Raw genomic sequence first — 17,027 nt, forward strand, 5'->3', positions numbered from 1 at the left:
ATGATCTTCATCTTCACAAGTAGAAACAAGGAACTGAGTTTGGTGACGTACGGCTCAATATTTGGCGCAAGAAACTACAGCCAAATTTGTGGTGAATGGGCAAAATTGCAAGGGCTGCACATAACTCATGGGGATTGGTTGATTTTGAGTTAAATGTTACGATCGCAACTTCCTGGAGGGACTGGTTATTTTCCATTCTTTGAGATGTCTGTTGCTGAATATGAATGGGGTTCTTTGGAGTGATGAGTGAAGTTTCGGTCAAATATAAAGCAGCACATGCTCTCAGTAATAATATATTTTGCCAGTTTATTTTAGTTACCAGTTTATTTTCAGCAAATTGTGTGTGTAAGTGTAAGTAGGAAAGTCTGATGTTCAGTACTTCCATCTTGGCTGAATAAAAACATCACAGTAGTATATTATTAACAGAAAATATAAAATTCTGTGCAGACCTGGAAGAGAAAAGGCACAGGGAAGTGGAAGTCTTGCTGCTGAACAGGGTAATCAAATTATCTTTATTGAATAAATGAATTATATTGGCTGATTTCCAATGCACAAATGACACAAAACCAGATTTGTGTGTCATGTTCAGAACATTTATGCGTCTAACATCCCTTATCCAGCAGATTAAAGTGACATAGAAATTTCTCACCAAAACAAATGCAAATTATTTACCTGGTAGCCTTTGGATGGGTTGATGGTCCTCAGAGGCAAAACAGACGGACAAAGAAATGTGTCCTAATACGCAATCGTGTTATCTTAGGATCTAATCTTTTAAGAGCCATGTAAGCCAAATGCCCACCAGTTTAAAAGTTAAAAAGCTTTAGTTGTGAGACATTTTCTGTCTTATGAATCTGAGCATCAAGCAGAGGGAGCAAAGACAAAGTTTTTTTTCTGTATTTAATCCAAACAGCCTTTAATTTGTGATATCTGGGGAGAAGACGGAGCCATTAGTTGGCCCCATGCAGACAGACTAAAAGCTGTTTGGCTATTTGATTTCATGGGTCTTAAAACAAAGACAGACAGACAGACAGAAAGACAGACAGACAGACAGACAGGGAGAGTGTGATCTTGGTCTGTCTGCACTCATTATTTCTTCCACTCCCTGCTCTTTCTCTCTCTCTCTCTCTCTCTCTCTCTGTCTCTGTCTCTTCTGATTTTAATGCCACTGTGTCAAACACCTCCACACCATAAGCAGATTGGGAGTCAGCAGGTGTGTGTTTGTGTGTGTGACGGAGAGAAAGTGTGTGTAGTGTTGTGTGTGTAAGCACTACTGTGTGTGTGTGTGTGTGTGTGTGCGTGTGTGTGTGTGTGTGTGTGTGTGTGTGTGCGCGTGCGTGTTTTGGGGGATGGGTGGCATCACTATTGCCATGGGAACCAGGGCTTGTAAAAAAGAAAGTCATTTGTCTGGTTTCCATGGCAACCTGCCACACAACAGCAAACCCTGAGTGATTCTTCATGCATCTGCACACGAGGCTGACTGAGGACACTTAATGTATGCATGCACGTATATAATTATATGAGAAATATTAAACAGCTGCACAGGTGACACAGAATAACGTTTTACCCCGCAGGGAAGGAGATAAACATGTTGTCATTATGGTTTCATATTGGCCCACAATGCAATAGGCTGTTTTTTTTAGTTTTTTGAGCTTCTTTTAAAAAAGATACTATAGATTACACACACAATAACAACAACCCAGTGAAGAATAGAATATTAAGTAGCATTAGTTTTCAGAGAAACATCATTTTTCTGTGATTATTATAAAGATATAAAAAAAGATTTTGATGGTTAGATCATAGAGATTTAACCTATAAAGCATATTTTACATGCATGCTGGGTGCACTTTAAAAAAAAAAATGTAATTCCTAGAAATTACCAGTCACTCGGTATCTGACTGTTTGTTTCTCTGCATTGAAGCGGCGCGGAACGGCGAGAGGCGGGGTCGTGAGGGCGGTGCAAAAGAGACAAAAAAAAAAAAACAGGGAGAGAGAGAGAGAGAGAGAGAGAGAGAGAGAGAGAGAGACGGTCCCCGGTTTGAAAGCCGGTAATTAGTGACGTGCCTTCCCAAGGAGGAGAGCAGTCGCTGCTGGGAGAGCAGCCCGGTGGCGGATGAACAGGGGCTCCGTCAATCCACCGGGGCGATGAGGGGAGGAGAGGACGGACGACAGAGAGCTTTCTGCCGCAGAGGAAACCCAGATTAGGCTGATCTGACAAACAGCTCTCTACCGGCATCCCCGGTGCGTGCACACCGCGTCACCTATCCTGCGACTCACACCTAACCCGCCGAACCCACCCACCTCGACCACCCATCAGGTTGTGTGGTGACTCGGTGGTGTAAGGGTGGAGCTGGACGCGCGGACAGCCGGCAGGATAACATCTTGGTCTGAATAGATGATCTCCGTCATCACCGGGTCGGTCCCCCCGTTCCCCTGTTTAGGTATGTAGGCTTCAGTTCAGTGCAACTACTGTGTGTCTTCTCTGCAACCTGTCCGAGTGCACGAACAGAACTACTGAAATCATTGATCAGTCAGTTTTTTGGAGGAAGCTTAACAAGTGTAATTATGAGACCACTTTGGCTCTGCGATGATTTTTCTGTTGCGCACAGAGCCATGCAGCCCGCAGAAGGCTCTGAACGCAGCAGGGTAGTGGCTATTAAATGTAAAGTAGGCTATCAATATGCTTTCTAACCGCAGAGCAGAGAAGTGCTGCCTCATTTAGCAGCTTTTCTGTCCTTTGCGCTATTCCAGCGGATGAGCGAACCCCGGGGAAAGCGGCGCACCTGTGACCGGAGGGGGGTTGGATTCTCCCCGGCTGGTGACCTCCTGCTCCGGGGGACAAATCCTCCAACCACCTGGCGTCACCTCTCCTCCACCAGACTGAGAGCGACGGAGCCCACCGATGCGTCCGGCAGCCCCTGATGCTCGGCAGTGCTCCGGGGCTTTCCGGTCGGTGGGAGAGGCTCGAGCCGCGGCCGCGCGCTAGGATGCTGCGCCAGGTGTTGCACGCGGGCCTGAGGACCTCCTTCCACGCGCTGGGCCGGTTCGTGGCGAGCCACCCGGTGTTCTTCGCCTCGGCGCCCGTGCTCCTCTCCATCCTGCTGGGGGCCAGCTTCAGCCGGTACCGCGTGGAGGAGGACGTGGAGAGCCTGCTCGCGCCCAAGCACAGCCTGGCCAAGATAGAGGGCAACCTGGTGGACAGCCTGTTCCCCGTGAACCGCTCCAAGCACGCGCTCTACTCCGACCTGCAAACCCCGGGCCGCTACGGGCGCGTGATCGTCACCACCCGAAAGGGGAGCGTGCTGGACCCGGTTCATCTGGACACCATACTGAAGGTACGCACGCGCACGGCACGGCACGCGCACACACTAAGTCATAGATTTGTAAGAAGTCAGAGTATTTCACTGAGCTCTGGCCCTGCAAACCAACACGGGAAGTGGAAATAAAAAGTGCTTTTGAGGTGATAAAAATATATAAAATGTATAATATATAAAATATGTTAAAACTAAAAACAACAGGACAAATGCTGGTGATGACTTGAACGTTTTAAACTGCTGTCTTGTAAAGCTTTGAGACCCAGTTTGGCCCACATTTGCACACTATGCTCCAATATCTGACCATATTGTTTCTGTGCCTTTAAAATCACAGTATATATAGACACACACCATAAAACCAGGCTGCAATGCACCTGCAGAGTCCAACTTTAAAAAACAAAATCAATTCCCAGTCACATTCAGAAAGGCAGAGGTAAAGGTCAGTGTCTGCAGGCCAGAGCACACATGCAAGCGGCCTTCACCTCCTCATTCCCAGTGATTGATAGTCATTAAGCAGAACAACACAGTCCCATTTCAGATAACCCCGGTAACCTTTGTAGTTATGAAGCAGAGCATTTTAATTACAAAGTGGAGTTAGCTGGAGCTCGGAGGCCTCTGTCTCTGCTGTTGGTATTCCTAAATGGATTTACGAATATTAGCTTGACACCCCTGGAGCAATTAGCCAAATTATTTCATGAAGTTATGGGCTTGTAATTTGAGTTTGCTGACTAATAGGCCTGAGACACTAAGCTCTATTGCGTCGGCTGTGTGTGTTTGTACATACCCTGTCCATGCATGGTTCTGTGCGTTTGTAAAATATGGTTATTGTGACCCATTTAACGTATACACAGAACTCAGTCCATAGAGGACTGCCAGTTAGAGATTAGCTACTTTAGAGCTGTGCATCCTTTACCGCGAGAGAGACACCCGTTGGTGCATAAAAGAGAGTGCTGTGAAAAATCACTCTTACATAATCTTACACTCCCAGCCTCCCTTGTCTACTTGTGCTTCAGTCTGTGAGTTCCTACGCTTCCCAAAATGCCATCGAGCAACCCTGCGAGTATTGGTCTGAACTTGTTGCACGGGAGAGCAATAGCAGTGATAGCCAGTACCAGACAGGAGCTCCACTTGCAACAGGAGTAATAGTTGTGAGTCACACCCAGCGACTGCATTGAGTTCTGGTCTATTTAAGCTCCGGTCAGTGAAGGAATCTCTAACTCTTCTCCTCTATGATGGATGGATTGTATGATTCATTAGTGTCTGTGCGGCATTGTGAGTCAAACAGTGCTCTCGCTCTTTGATTCTGGAGAAATACAACCGTACCTGTGACGCTGTCGATCAGAGAGATGATCTTCTTGTTTGTCCTATCTGTGCTGGAAATACCTTGCAGGGGTGTCACATAGTATCGAGTCATCCACAAGAGTCAGAAAAGTACACCACCATACAAGAACAGGGGCTCATTGTTCAGTCAGAGAGCAGCATGGCTCTGTGAATGACAATGTTGATCCGCTGCTTTGTTCCAGACTGAAATATCTCAACAATCACTGGATGGATTGTCATAAAATTTTGTACAGACACAGATGTTTCCCAGAGGATGGATGCTAATAACTTTTGTGGCTTTTCATCCAGCTCCATTCTCTATTTTTTTATTTGTCCCATACCTTGTTAGTTTATGACCAAATACCTAATGAACACTAATGAAAGTCCCATCAGACTCATTTCTGCTTTGTTTTTACTATTCTAACATGCTAAATTAAGAGTAATTTCTGTATTTTTCCACCTGGATTTCCACATGTTTTTGTGTCATAGTGAGTAATGGGGACATCGAGTTTTTCAGTGTAATTCTTGCGGGCAATTGTGCACTGTTAAAATTTGAGCTTGAAAAATAAAAGAAAGTTACCCTTTAATATTGTAACCACTCAGTCAAATCTGAAGTTAAAGGCGCAGTCCTTGATCCGAATGCTAATAATTGAGCTGCTTCACCAGTAAAATAAAAAAGCGTATAACTCAGGTCTTCAGCTTCTTATAAAACAGGAATTTTCACTAGGCAAGAACTGAATCTGTGTTATTAAAATGTTCTGATGAGTAAACCATATTTATATTTTCAGCTATGATCAGTTAACAATCAAAAAGTGCTTATAGATTATATATATATGTATATCTGAATTCTATCATGTATGTGAGTATGCCTGCAATTACTATTCTCAAAATATTACTGACTGAGCAGTTCATTTAGTGATCTGAGGCACCTGGATTGGTAATTTTAAGGTAACAGGAAATAACTAACAATAATAATGAGAGATTGGTATCTTTTGGCAGCAAAATATGTCAAAAATAAAAAGATGAATTTGTGTTAATCTTATAACAGGACGGTGCAAGGAATGAACTTTCAAAACCAATCAGTTTTCAAGTGACATTCCTACACACACACACACACACACACACACACACACACACACACACACACACACACACACACACACACACACCCCTCCCTCTCTGGAGTCAATGCAGTATTCTGAGGCGGGAGACAGCTCGGCCCATGTTCGCTGTGGCAGAGACTGGCATCAAGCCTGTTGCTTAGTAACCAGCACCGTGGATGCTGGCACTGTTGTCCTCTCTCCATAGAAACTGAGGGAGGATTCTGAGACCACTATTGTTACTCTGTCGAGTAAAGACACACAAACTCCCCCACACATCTTTCTCTCTTATTCAGCAAACAAACAGCCAGAAAGTCGAAGCACACAAGATAGGCGAATGAGCCACACACACACATGCTGTGAGTTTTGCTGTGCTGCATACTGAAAAACTTTGATGGAACTTTTCTTGGCTCCTGCCACAGAGTTTTTTCTAGCAGAATTGGGCCACTGGAAAGCTAACTTCTCTTGTCGTTTTTGTGTGTTTCTCGGCACACAGCTCCACAGGCGGATCTACCAGATGCAGGTGACCGTCCCGGCAACAGGCTTCAACAGCTTCAACTACTCCTTCTCCTACCTCTGTCTCCCCGACGACAAGAACATCTGCATCATCGATGACATCATCCGTGCCATGGAGGAGATCCAGTCAGCTCGCACCTCTAACCGCTCGGCCCCGATCCTGCGGTATCCCATCACCCAGCTGGCGGACGGACGGCAGGCGTACATTGGCCACCAGCTTGGTGGCGTGCAGGGCTGGGGTCCCAGCGGAGCTGTGCGTGGTCCGGGGACAGGAGCCAGGGGAGAAGGTGTACGTTCAGCCAGGGCACTGCAGCTCACCTACTACCTCCAAGCCCGCGGCGGCCTGATGGACCGGGTGGCCAGCCAATGGGAAAAGGCCTTCTGTGCTGAGCTACAGCACTTTGCGGCCTTGCACCCAAAGTTGGGGCTATACCATTCCACTTCCTCTTCTCTGAGGACGGACTTCCAGTTCTCTTCGATTCTGGCACGCCGCCCCCTGTTGGCCAGCTTGGGGGTGTGCAGTGTGCTGGCTGTCCTCTGCTGCTCTATGAGGGACTGTGTGAGGTCTAAACCCTGGTTGGGACTGCTGGCTCTGCTGTCCATCACACTGTCAGGCCTCACTGCTGCTGGAATACTCAACCTGACCGGGGCCACCTACAACTCTACGTACCTGGGTATCCCTTTCGTCATGCTTGGTAGGTTTAGAACTAATATTTTTGATGTATGATATATTTTACCTTTTGAGTCTTTATAACTCTGTATGTCCATGTTTTCATCCTCTATTTGTTTGGAACTAGCCTTTAGACATTTTTGGATTCACACTTGTTGAGAACATAGGGTGATTGAACGCAGGGAAGTCCAAAAACAATGAATCAAAGAAATCAAAGAAAAGTGAAGGTAACACATGACAGGTGGGAGCCACGTTGAACATTGCCTCTGCTTTTATATCACAGACTGTGTTCGCCGTCTGCTTTTTCAGTACCTCTGATGGGTTTTGCAGATGCCAGCCTCAGGCTGAAAGCCATTTCAAAGTAGACAGATCATCAAAATGACTGACAAGTGGTTGGGCATGAACTTGACTTATTGAGGGGGAGGATGATGGTACTAACAAGACATTTTGTGACTGAGGGCAGAAACTTAATCCCAAGGCTTCGAAAAGTAAGTTGTTAAATTAGGGTTCGTGAACTTGAGTCTGGAACAAATCTGAAGCTGGAACCAGAAGGTCTCACACTATTTTACATTTATAAGAGTCCAAATTGACTTTGAGACTATTTGAATGAAAGGACTCTTTAAAGAGGTCAGTATGCTTTAAATTAAGTGCTTGTTGGATTGTTAAAGAGCGTCTGAGAACCCACCGCCCTCCCCCACAGCGCTGGGATTGAGGGGCTCAACTCCCACAGTCTCACATTTTTTGTAATGTTTTAAACCAGCAGTCCCACTTCATACCACTTCACTGACCAGATGTACTGAGGTGAGAAAGTAAGGCAGGACTTGAACTTCTCTCTCAAACTGTCTTCTTTTTCTTCCCACAACTGCTCCTTCACAAGTAAAGCAACTACTTCTATTACTTGTTGTACAAATCAGTGCAACACCACAAACATAACTGAGGACAGGCTGTCTGTCGGTACACTTATTTCCAGAAGCTGTGAAGGTGACACATGGTATGGACCGTTAACCGTACCAATTTGACTTTTTCTCACCCAGTACCTGCCAATAAGAGTGCTCTTTTTTTCCCCTACATTTAAATTATGCACTGTGTACCTCACTGTGTGAAATTCAGTGGATTCATTTTTATGTAAGGCAACAGGCCAGGGATTGCTGTGGCACCAAAAGCTGAGTCAGTGGCCAAGTGTGACTCAATGGATGTAAATTATAGCAGAAAAACTGAATTTTATAAAGCGATGAAGATCGATCATATCATGGCCTTAATAAGGTCAGTATCCCTTATCCATACGGGATGCAAGCTTCACCAGACTTTCTTCAGAGCATTAACCCTAATGCGTAGAAATACTGTAAACTTGACGTCACACTCATGACCGAAGTCCTCAAGGGACCAGCCCGCAAATCTGGAGGGTGGACATTTTCAGTTTATTAGAGGAAATAAAATAGTTTAATTAGAAAGGAATTATTCTACTGACTGCAGCTGTGCTGTAGAGGGACCAATACACTTGAATCTTGGTTAACTTAAGGCAAAAAATAATTGTTTTTTTATTCCCAAATACACTGATTGTGGTTTAGGAATTAACTTGTCAAAAATCTGCTTACAGCGGGTTAATAAACCATCTCTGCCCGTGAAGCCACAGTGATTGCTTTAGCAGTTCAGCGTGACTGCGCCTGCAAATTATGCAGCAGCTTGCGTGTTTAGTTTATTTTTTGTAGAGTGATAAAATGAAGACAGCGAACAGAAAGATAAGTTTAAATACACTGAATAAGAATTTAACTAACTATAAGCTTAATGAAAATGCTTGTCATATGTGAAGGCGTTGCTGTTTAACTTCACTGCACTCATACTTAATACTGTAGGATGTGCTGACCACTCATGCACACATGTAGTCTATACCATAATTACTCTGTAATGTGGAGGAGGAAAGGCTGCTGTTAGGCTTAAAATAACTGTAGAGAGAGCAGAAGAGACAGGGGAATAGAGACGGAGAGGGGGCTTGATGAAATATCACTCCAAATGGGGGTCGAGAGAAGGATTCTCTCAGCAGAAAATGAAGTTAAACTGTAGTTAGAGGGAAGGAAGGCAGGCAGGGAGGATTTTTCAGAATCAAGTGGGCTGACAGAAAAAGGTGGGAGGAAGTGTGAGGAGAAAAAAGAAGCATGTGAGTACACAGCCGAGAAAGAGGAAGCATGAAAGAGAGGAAGAGGGAGACATTTTTTATTTTTTATTGTGGATTTGTGACAACATTTTGCAACCTGTGTTTTCACATGAGGCTCATAAACTTCCGAGAGATGAAAGTGAGGTACTGATGGGGGAAATAGCAATAAATATCCTCACATTTACTCATTTTTTGACAAGAGGTGTGTTTGTGTTCAAAGGGAGGTAAATTGATGATGATGATGTTGGCTTATTTTATTTAGGACACATATCAGTCATTTGTGCATTCACTTACTCATAACATTGTCCATTTTCAAACATTTTTAAATAATGGAGATCCAAGTTTGTGTGGCATTGAGCCTCAAATACTTTTTAGGCACTGTGGAAATTGTGTTGAAATTGTCCAGTACAGAGAACTGGCATAAAAAACGTGGCCAGATTTGTAGTCTGGTTAATATTCTGGTTGTTTTTTAAATACTTCTAGCTTCTCTAATTTAATAATTTTCAGCTTTTCTCTGTTTTACTAGTTTAATATTATGGGTTTTGGGACTGTTTTTCAGACAAAACAAGCATTTCTCACTATTCCTTCTTCACATGTTATGATGTCAAAACAGATTCATCATTTAAATCATAATATTCTAGGTCAAGCTCCTTTACAACTTTTCAAATGAACTATATATACTTTAGAAGTTTGCTTTCTTAGGTTATTTTTTTCTATTTTCATATTTAAAAAAAAATGTTTTGGTATTGGTACTGAAAGAGGTATCACCGGGATTAAGGAAGTACAAACTATACACAGAAACTGTATCCTTGTATTTGCATGTCTGCATGTTTGTGTGTGTGAGTATGAGCTGCAGCCACTCTGGCCACAACCAGCACTTTCAACTCGACACAACAGTAATATCAAGAGACTGAAAGTGTTCTGGCAAAAGGACACATCCTCATCTTATGGGTAATTTCTCATGTATTTGTACCCGACTGTGCTTGTCTGTGTGGGTGTTTGTCCATGAGTGCACATTAGCCGGTCTCAAGCTCTGGTAAATATCAAAATCCAAAGCAAGTGCTCTCTTTTGGCTCTCATCTTCTCTCTGCAACATTAACCCTCCACCTCTTTCCCTGTCATTCACTGTCTAATTCCCTGTCTCTCAAACACACACACACACACACACACACACACACACACACACACACACACACACACACACACTGCAGACTTTCTCAGTTGCACCCACGCCTCAAGTGTCGGTACGTTATGCCTCTACAAAGGTGTTAAGTGTTTCGCCATGGTGAGGTCACTGGAGAGAGAGAGGAAGGGGGTAATGTGTGTCAGTGGTGACTCACTGGTGCCATGGTAACCACTGAAGAGGAAACCATTAAAAACCATCTGCTGCACACATACAAACATGTATGTGCATGCACATGAGATTGGACTGGTATACTCATTCACGTTAAATGGACATTGATTTTTATTATTGAATCAAAAATGCATTAAACCTTACAATTTCCCAACTAGGATTGTTAAAGTCACAAGAAAACTGCATATTCGTGGCGTGGCACGTCAATCATTTCACATATTTCCAGTTCAAACAGGGTTGAGGTGTGACATTACGCGGAGAGGACTGTTCAAAAGCAGGCAGGCTGAGTTATTACACTTCCTTATGCAACGTCGTGATTCCACGAAATGAATAAATTGAAGCCAAGTGTGGAGCAGTCAAAGCATTCTAGGGAAAGCTTGATAAGAAATGAACTAGTTTTTATGTCATTGTCTTTTCCAGGATATCGATTTTATCCATCTTAGTTGCACAACACCAATACCTGAGTTTTGTGTCTGTGAAGGTGGAAGTGTAAGTTAGCCTAGCTTAGCTTAAGTTCTGTATGATCAGTCACAGCTTCTCTCTAAAGTCGGGAAATATGTCATTAAAACCTCCTCAAAGATCCTTTAACCAAACTACAAATTGTAATTTAAAGCTGCATTCATTCATTTTTTGGACAGTAGAACAAGCTTTAAACACACCATTGACATATTATCATCTTATAAAGTTGTTATGGTGAATGATTAGCATCTAGCACACACAGAACAACATTAGCATTCATTTGTAGTCGTGTCTGTTCCCCTGGCAAATGCAAATCCATTGTCCAATCCATCGTCCAATCCATTGTCCTCCGCTTTGGTTCCCATTGACTCCTGAAGAGAATCGCTGGCTCTTTAGCCGCTAAATACTCATATTCACCAGCTAGCAGCTAACTTTGTCTCTCAGCTGTTTGGTGCGGGGCGGGTACTGTACAGTGGGTTTATCAGTGCCTGCTGCAGCTGGAAACAAGGTTGATGAGAGCCACCAGGGTGTAATCAAGTCATCCAAGGAAAAAGGAAACAGGTTGTTTGTAAATTAGCTAGTTTGTATGTTTGGAGACTGAGCCAAATACTAAATTTGTGGGCTGTAAAACCAAATCAGTGAGCTGAAAGAAGCTAAAACGCTCTACAGTGCTTTAGGAAAGTGCAGACTCCTCTGTGGGTTCATCAATTCGAGCAACCTCTTTTTACATTACATGATCGGTTGTTGATAAAAATATGAATCATCCTTGAGTCATTCTGTCTGGGTAAATAGGCAATATAGCACAATTCCCCTTCATTCAACTTACATTCCTATTTCTGTTTCCCATCAGGTCACGGGCTCTTCGGTTCCTTCGAGATGCTGTCATCATGGCGGCGAACCCGGGAGGACCAGCATGTGAAGGAGCGTGTGGCGAGCGTCTTCGAGGACGTCATGCTGCGTTTCTCCGGCTCCACCATGCTCCACCTGATGACCCTGGGCCTGGCCGCCTCGCCGCTGACCAACATGGAGGCCGTCCGGCTCTTCTGCCGCACTGCCGCCTTGGCTGTGACCATCAGCTATGTTTACATGCTGTCCTTCTACAGTTCCTGCCTGGTGTTCACTGGATACCTAGAGACCGGGTACAGACATGGCTGCTTCTGCCGGAGAGTCCCCAAACCGGACCGGCTGGACTCTAAACCGGCATGGTACAGGTGTTTAATGTACACTCGCTACCAGGATGAGACTCAAACAACCAACGCACCGCACGGGGTCGGCGTCGGGGTCAGTCACCCTCACACGCCAAACCCCAGCTTAACTCACACACATGCACACACGCATCCGCATACGGCAAACAACCCTGCCGCGCATGGGCACGTCCACGTGGCTAACTCCACACACACACATCCACACCCACTCACACATCCCACAGCTAACACGGACCCTCATCCTCAGGACTCACACCTTTTGCTGGGCTGTGTGAGGCGTTGCTATGGAGACTGGATCACTAACACCTATGTCAAACCCTTTGTGGTTCTGCTGTATCTGGTTTACATCTCCTTTGGATTGATGGGCTTCCTACAGGTGAGGCAAAAATACAATAACTGACATTTTCACATGCAGGCACATATGCAGACATCTGACTCTTCTTTTTTGTGTTTAGCGTTCGCCATCAAGCATTCAAGACAATCAAAACACTGCTAAATTAGTAATGGGTTGTCAAATCAACTCACAAAGGATCAGGGGGAAAAGGTTTTTTACAGACTGCTGAAAGTTTTCTAAAGATGCAGTCGCACTTGCACTGGTCTCTGTGAATATTTACGGATATCGCAAGTCTCGCTATATTCACGCACAACTGAAAGATGTGTTTCCTGTTTTGGCGCGAGCTCTGGCAGACTCATAAGTCATAGCTGTTGGCAAGTCTGACTTGTTAATTTGCATGATCAGCCAACAGACTCAGTGAAAGAGGGGAAAAAAATGAAATCATTATTCTAGCATTTATTATTATTATTATTATTATTATTATTATTATTATTATTAATAAAGTCAGTTTAAAGCTGTATTATACTACAATATAACAAACCACACTTTAGACACGGTTTGTCAGTTTCATTGGACTGAAGGCTAATGTGACCATAAATTAAGGGGCTGTGTAAGGATAACTAATCAATCACACCGTTTTCTGGATGAATTAGCATGAATCCTCCAGAATAAAAGTCCATAAATATAAAGGGGACTAAAACACTTAAAATTAAGATTCCCTGGTCGTTCACCTTGCTGCTCACCTTGACATCCCCTCTCTCTCTTTATTTAATATGGAATATTTATTCCAATAAATATGTTAAATAAAAACACTTATTTTACTTTTATTATTATTTATTATTATTTAAGAAACAGACTCCCCAATTGACTGATGATCATGTGCGGCTCCAGCAGTTTACAAAGGAGTTTTGTTGCATTTTTTTGTCACTATTACGACTACAGACAGTTTATTAATCAGTGCTTTTGTTTCATGTAAAAACATTTTTTAAATATCCCAGTTATTTTTGTGTCAGAAAACTCTGCTGTCCAAAATTTAGGAGAACCCTTATTATCTTGCACATCATGCAGATGTCGATTACAATGGTCTGAAAAATATTTTCCCAACGGTTTTTAAGATATTTGTTTGTTACGCCATGTAATTCAGTTTTGCAGACTGCAGACACGATCACATAATATGTTTCTGTTGTCGACAGGTAACCCAGGGCTCAGACCCCAGTGCACTGGTTGCCATGGATACAGCGACAGTATTGTACACCCGTGCCCAGCAGCGTTACTTCAGCTCGTACTCGCCTGTCATTGGATTTTACATCTATGAGAGTGCCCCCTACTGGAATGTCTCTGTGCAGCGGGACCTGCTGGAATACGCCAAGGGCTTCCAGCGAATCAGCTGGCTGGAAGCTTACCTGAACTACCTGTCAGATCGCAACCAGTCCACCAGCCAACCGCGGGAAAACTTCACCCGGACGCTCCGCCACGCCTTCCTCCGTGAGCCGCAGTTCGCCCATTTTGCAGACGACATCATATTTGCGGAACGAGGTCAGGGCGAGGAGCCCGATGTGGCTGCATCCCGAATCTTCCTGGTGGCCAAGACGACGGAGAACAAACGCGAGGAGATGTCAGTGCTGCTGGACACGCTGCGACGCCTGTCACTGACCTCACGTGTCCGCTTCCTAATCTTCAACCCCTCCTTCGTCTACCTGGACCGCTACGCTGCAGCGGTCAGCTCCCCCCTCAGACACTCACTGCTGGCGGTGCTCTTCCTGTTGGGTTTGTCCTCGCTGGCCGTCGTTGAGCCGCTGGTCTCTGTATGGCTAGGCCTCACCCTGCTCTCCGTCCAGTTCGGGGTGCTGGGCTTCATGACCTTGTGGGGTGTGGAGCTGGACTGCATGTCTGTGTTGTGTCTGATCTCAGCCTTGGGGCACTCAGCAGACTGCAGCGGCCCCCTCCTCTGTGGTTTCGCCTCGGGTCGGGGTGACAGCAGGACTCGCTGGGTGAGAGTGGCGCTGGAGAGACATGGGGTTCCCTCTCTACAGACGCTCATCTGCTACAGCGCCGCTCTGGTGCCTGTTGGCTCTGTACGCTCCAACCTCACACGCACACTGTTTCGTTGCCTCACCCTCACGGCCGGCTGCTCGGCCCTGCACACGCTTGCGTTCCTGCCCACCCTCCTCACCTTCCTGCCTCCCTCCAAGAGCCGGGGACACCGGCCCGAAGGAGAGGGCCAGAGACAGGAAGTGGAGTGTGTTGAAATGAACGACAGCACTCGAGTGGTCGACCAGATCACTACTGTCTGAGCATGGGATGATGTTGTGTGTTTTTTTTTTTTTTTTTTTTGGCCCCCCTGGTTGCCATGGTGACTGCCGGCTGGGAATTGGTTCATTGTAGTCTGAGCAGCCGCTATGCATGCTGCAGACAAGAATGCTGATCCTTGTGAAGAAGGGAAGAAACGGATAGTGTCACTGACATAAAGATAGGACGAAAAAAACAGAGGTTGATGGTTCAAGAGGAAACAAGTGAAGGAGAGTGGGAGGCGAGGGAAGACAAGAAGAGAGAAAGATGGGTTTCAATGCAGCGTATCCATGGTTACCTGCTTGTTGCTAGTGCTGTGTGGCATGTGAATGAGCTATTTCCCAAACAGCCAATTGGAAGTTGAGGATCAGCCGTTACCACAGAGGAAGTGCCACATTTTTCACGTCTACAAAAAACTTGCTTTAGATCTGATCACGTTGTTTGGCTACTGCTATCTGTTCGCCATACCAAGTTGCACAAATACAGCTAAAATGACATGAGGCAATCATCTGTATGACTTGAGTATTTCTACTTTAATGCTGGACAAATAAAGTCAAATAAAAAAAAAAACATGCTCTTAAGTGGTTTTGGATTTGATGCAGGTTCTAATATTTTTAGTTTTGTACATAAATGGTGTCAAATTGGTTCTTAATATGTCCAAACGTTCTGTCCTTGAGGTAAAAACTATGCGTTTATGCCACATCAGATACTGAAATTAAGGGTGGAGTTACTTTGATACGTATTATGACATTGGGGACACAAAACATTACTTTTCTTTTCATTATTAAACAGTTGTTAATATTTTTAATGAGCCACAACAAAATGAAAGGGTGGGCTCATTTAAATCACTTGCCTCTAATGGTAGGCTTGCAGATGGCTGTGGTTATTACCCTGAGTCAGTGGAAGTGAATGTGATTTTGTTTGTGGTAGAAATATGGCTGAAACAGTGTCCCAGTTACTCTTGCTAATTCACAGAACGCAGTGTCATCAGTTATAATTGGAACTACTTTCTATTGAAGAAATAGTCCCTCTTGACAGTGAGCTCTGGACCCTTATTTACTCATTACCCATAATGCTTAGATCAGTGCTTCCAAACACAAGTCTTCAAGCTCTACCTTCTCAATTCTCTTAATGATGCTTAACGTATGGGCTGAGTTAAAATGACTAGCATTGTCTGCCCAGTATAAGATTTCTTGAGTACTATGTGAACATTTTGCCCCTAGACAGATGGTCAAGGGTCCCAAACTGACCCAAAACCTAAAGCCAAGCAAATCTCTCTCTGTTCTGGTGCAATATACAGTAGGTATAAATAGTATATAATTGTCAACAAGTCTGCCAACCACCACATGTGTACAGTAAAAGCAGTCTAAAACCTTTTAAATCTATTTAACACCTGGGAACATGTACAAGTTTTATTCACTGTAAATGTCCGATCACTCAGAGTTTAACTCAGGTCAGACAATTATAATTGTCAGAGAGCTTTATTCTGCAGGAAATGAGAGCAGCACCTAAACTGTGTTTCTTCTTGTCTTTCTGATCTGTAAACCGGTTGAATGAAAGTATTGTTCTCTTTCAGCCTCCTGTTACTCTCCCCCCTGAAGGGAAAGGAGCTTGTTGCCTTTTTTATTTATTCTTGAATTCATCTCCGCGGCTGAAGGTCTGTGTGTGTGGGAGTGCTTCCTATTGTTAATCCATGCTGCTCTCTGACACTTGAATGAAAGCATTGTTCTCTCTCATGGCTCTGTGCAGGCGCCACAACCACCAGTAAAAGATGGAGCACGATCCCTCACCGGCTTCCCACCCATGAGTGCTGCCAGTTGGGTTTTGTTGAGAGCACATGCACGAACTCTAAGCTGGAGGCACCTCTAACTGTGGGCTGCGTCATCTTTTGTAAAACATGGCACTTACACAATTACACGGCTGAATGCGGTTATTTCTAAATATAAACCACACACAAAGGGAAGCGGAATGCTCTGGTGCATGTAGAAATGGTAAATTATGGGACATTTACCTAACATGAACATCCTGGAAAAAACATCTTCTTCAGTTAGAAAAGTCCAACCAATAAAGTCAAATCGAATTCTGTAACAAACCCACGTTTCTCCCTTCCTGTAAAATCAAATTCTGTCCTTTCTTTCCATAACTAATAGCCCATTTGTTCACACTTACGCCTGAGCTCTCAGGGTAGAAACACTCAGGATGCAGCAGGACCACCAGGAACCACAGACACCTCCCACACTCAGTCGCTTGTGGCCAAATCAATCGTGCTGTCAATCCAAACGCAGTTTATGGTTGCTTCCTCTGCATCGTTGGAAAG

The 17,027-nt window shown here is 44.4% G+C and overlaps 1 protein-coding gene across 2 annotated transcripts; it reads left to right on the plus strand.

Moving 5' to 3' along the window:
- The first annotated feature begins 2,007 nt into the window (after nt 1–2,007).
- On the plus strand, nt 2,008–15,280 carry ptchd1 (patched domain containing 1). 2 transcript variants are annotated; one of them, XM_051411211.1, is made up of 5 exons: nt 2,008–2,438; nt 2,695–3,332; nt 6,228–6,942; nt 11,733–12,463; nt 13,615–15,280. In XM_051411211.1, exons 2-5 carry the CDS (start codon nt 2,919–2,921, stop codon nt 14,713–14,715), a joined length of 2,961 nt encoding a protein of 986 aa, XP_051267171.1. In that variant the 5' UTR covers nt 2,008–2,438; nt 2,695–2,918; the 3' UTR covers nt 14,716–15,280. The 2 variants fall into 2 exon arrangements, with proteins under 2 accessions (XP_051267171.1, XP_051267170.1); XM_051411210.1 differs by having other exon boundaries at nt 2,749–3,332.
- Nucleotides 15,281–17,027: the final 1,747 nt, after the last annotated feature.

The sequence above is a fragment of the Dicentrarchus labrax genome, unplaced genomic scaffold, assembly GCF_905237075.1.
Source record: "Dicentrarchus labrax unplaced genomic scaffold, dlabrax2021, whole genome shotgun sequence".
In the NCBI taxonomy this organism is placed as follows: Eukaryota; Metazoa; Chordata; class Actinopteri; family Moronidae; genus Dicentrarchus; species Dicentrarchus labrax.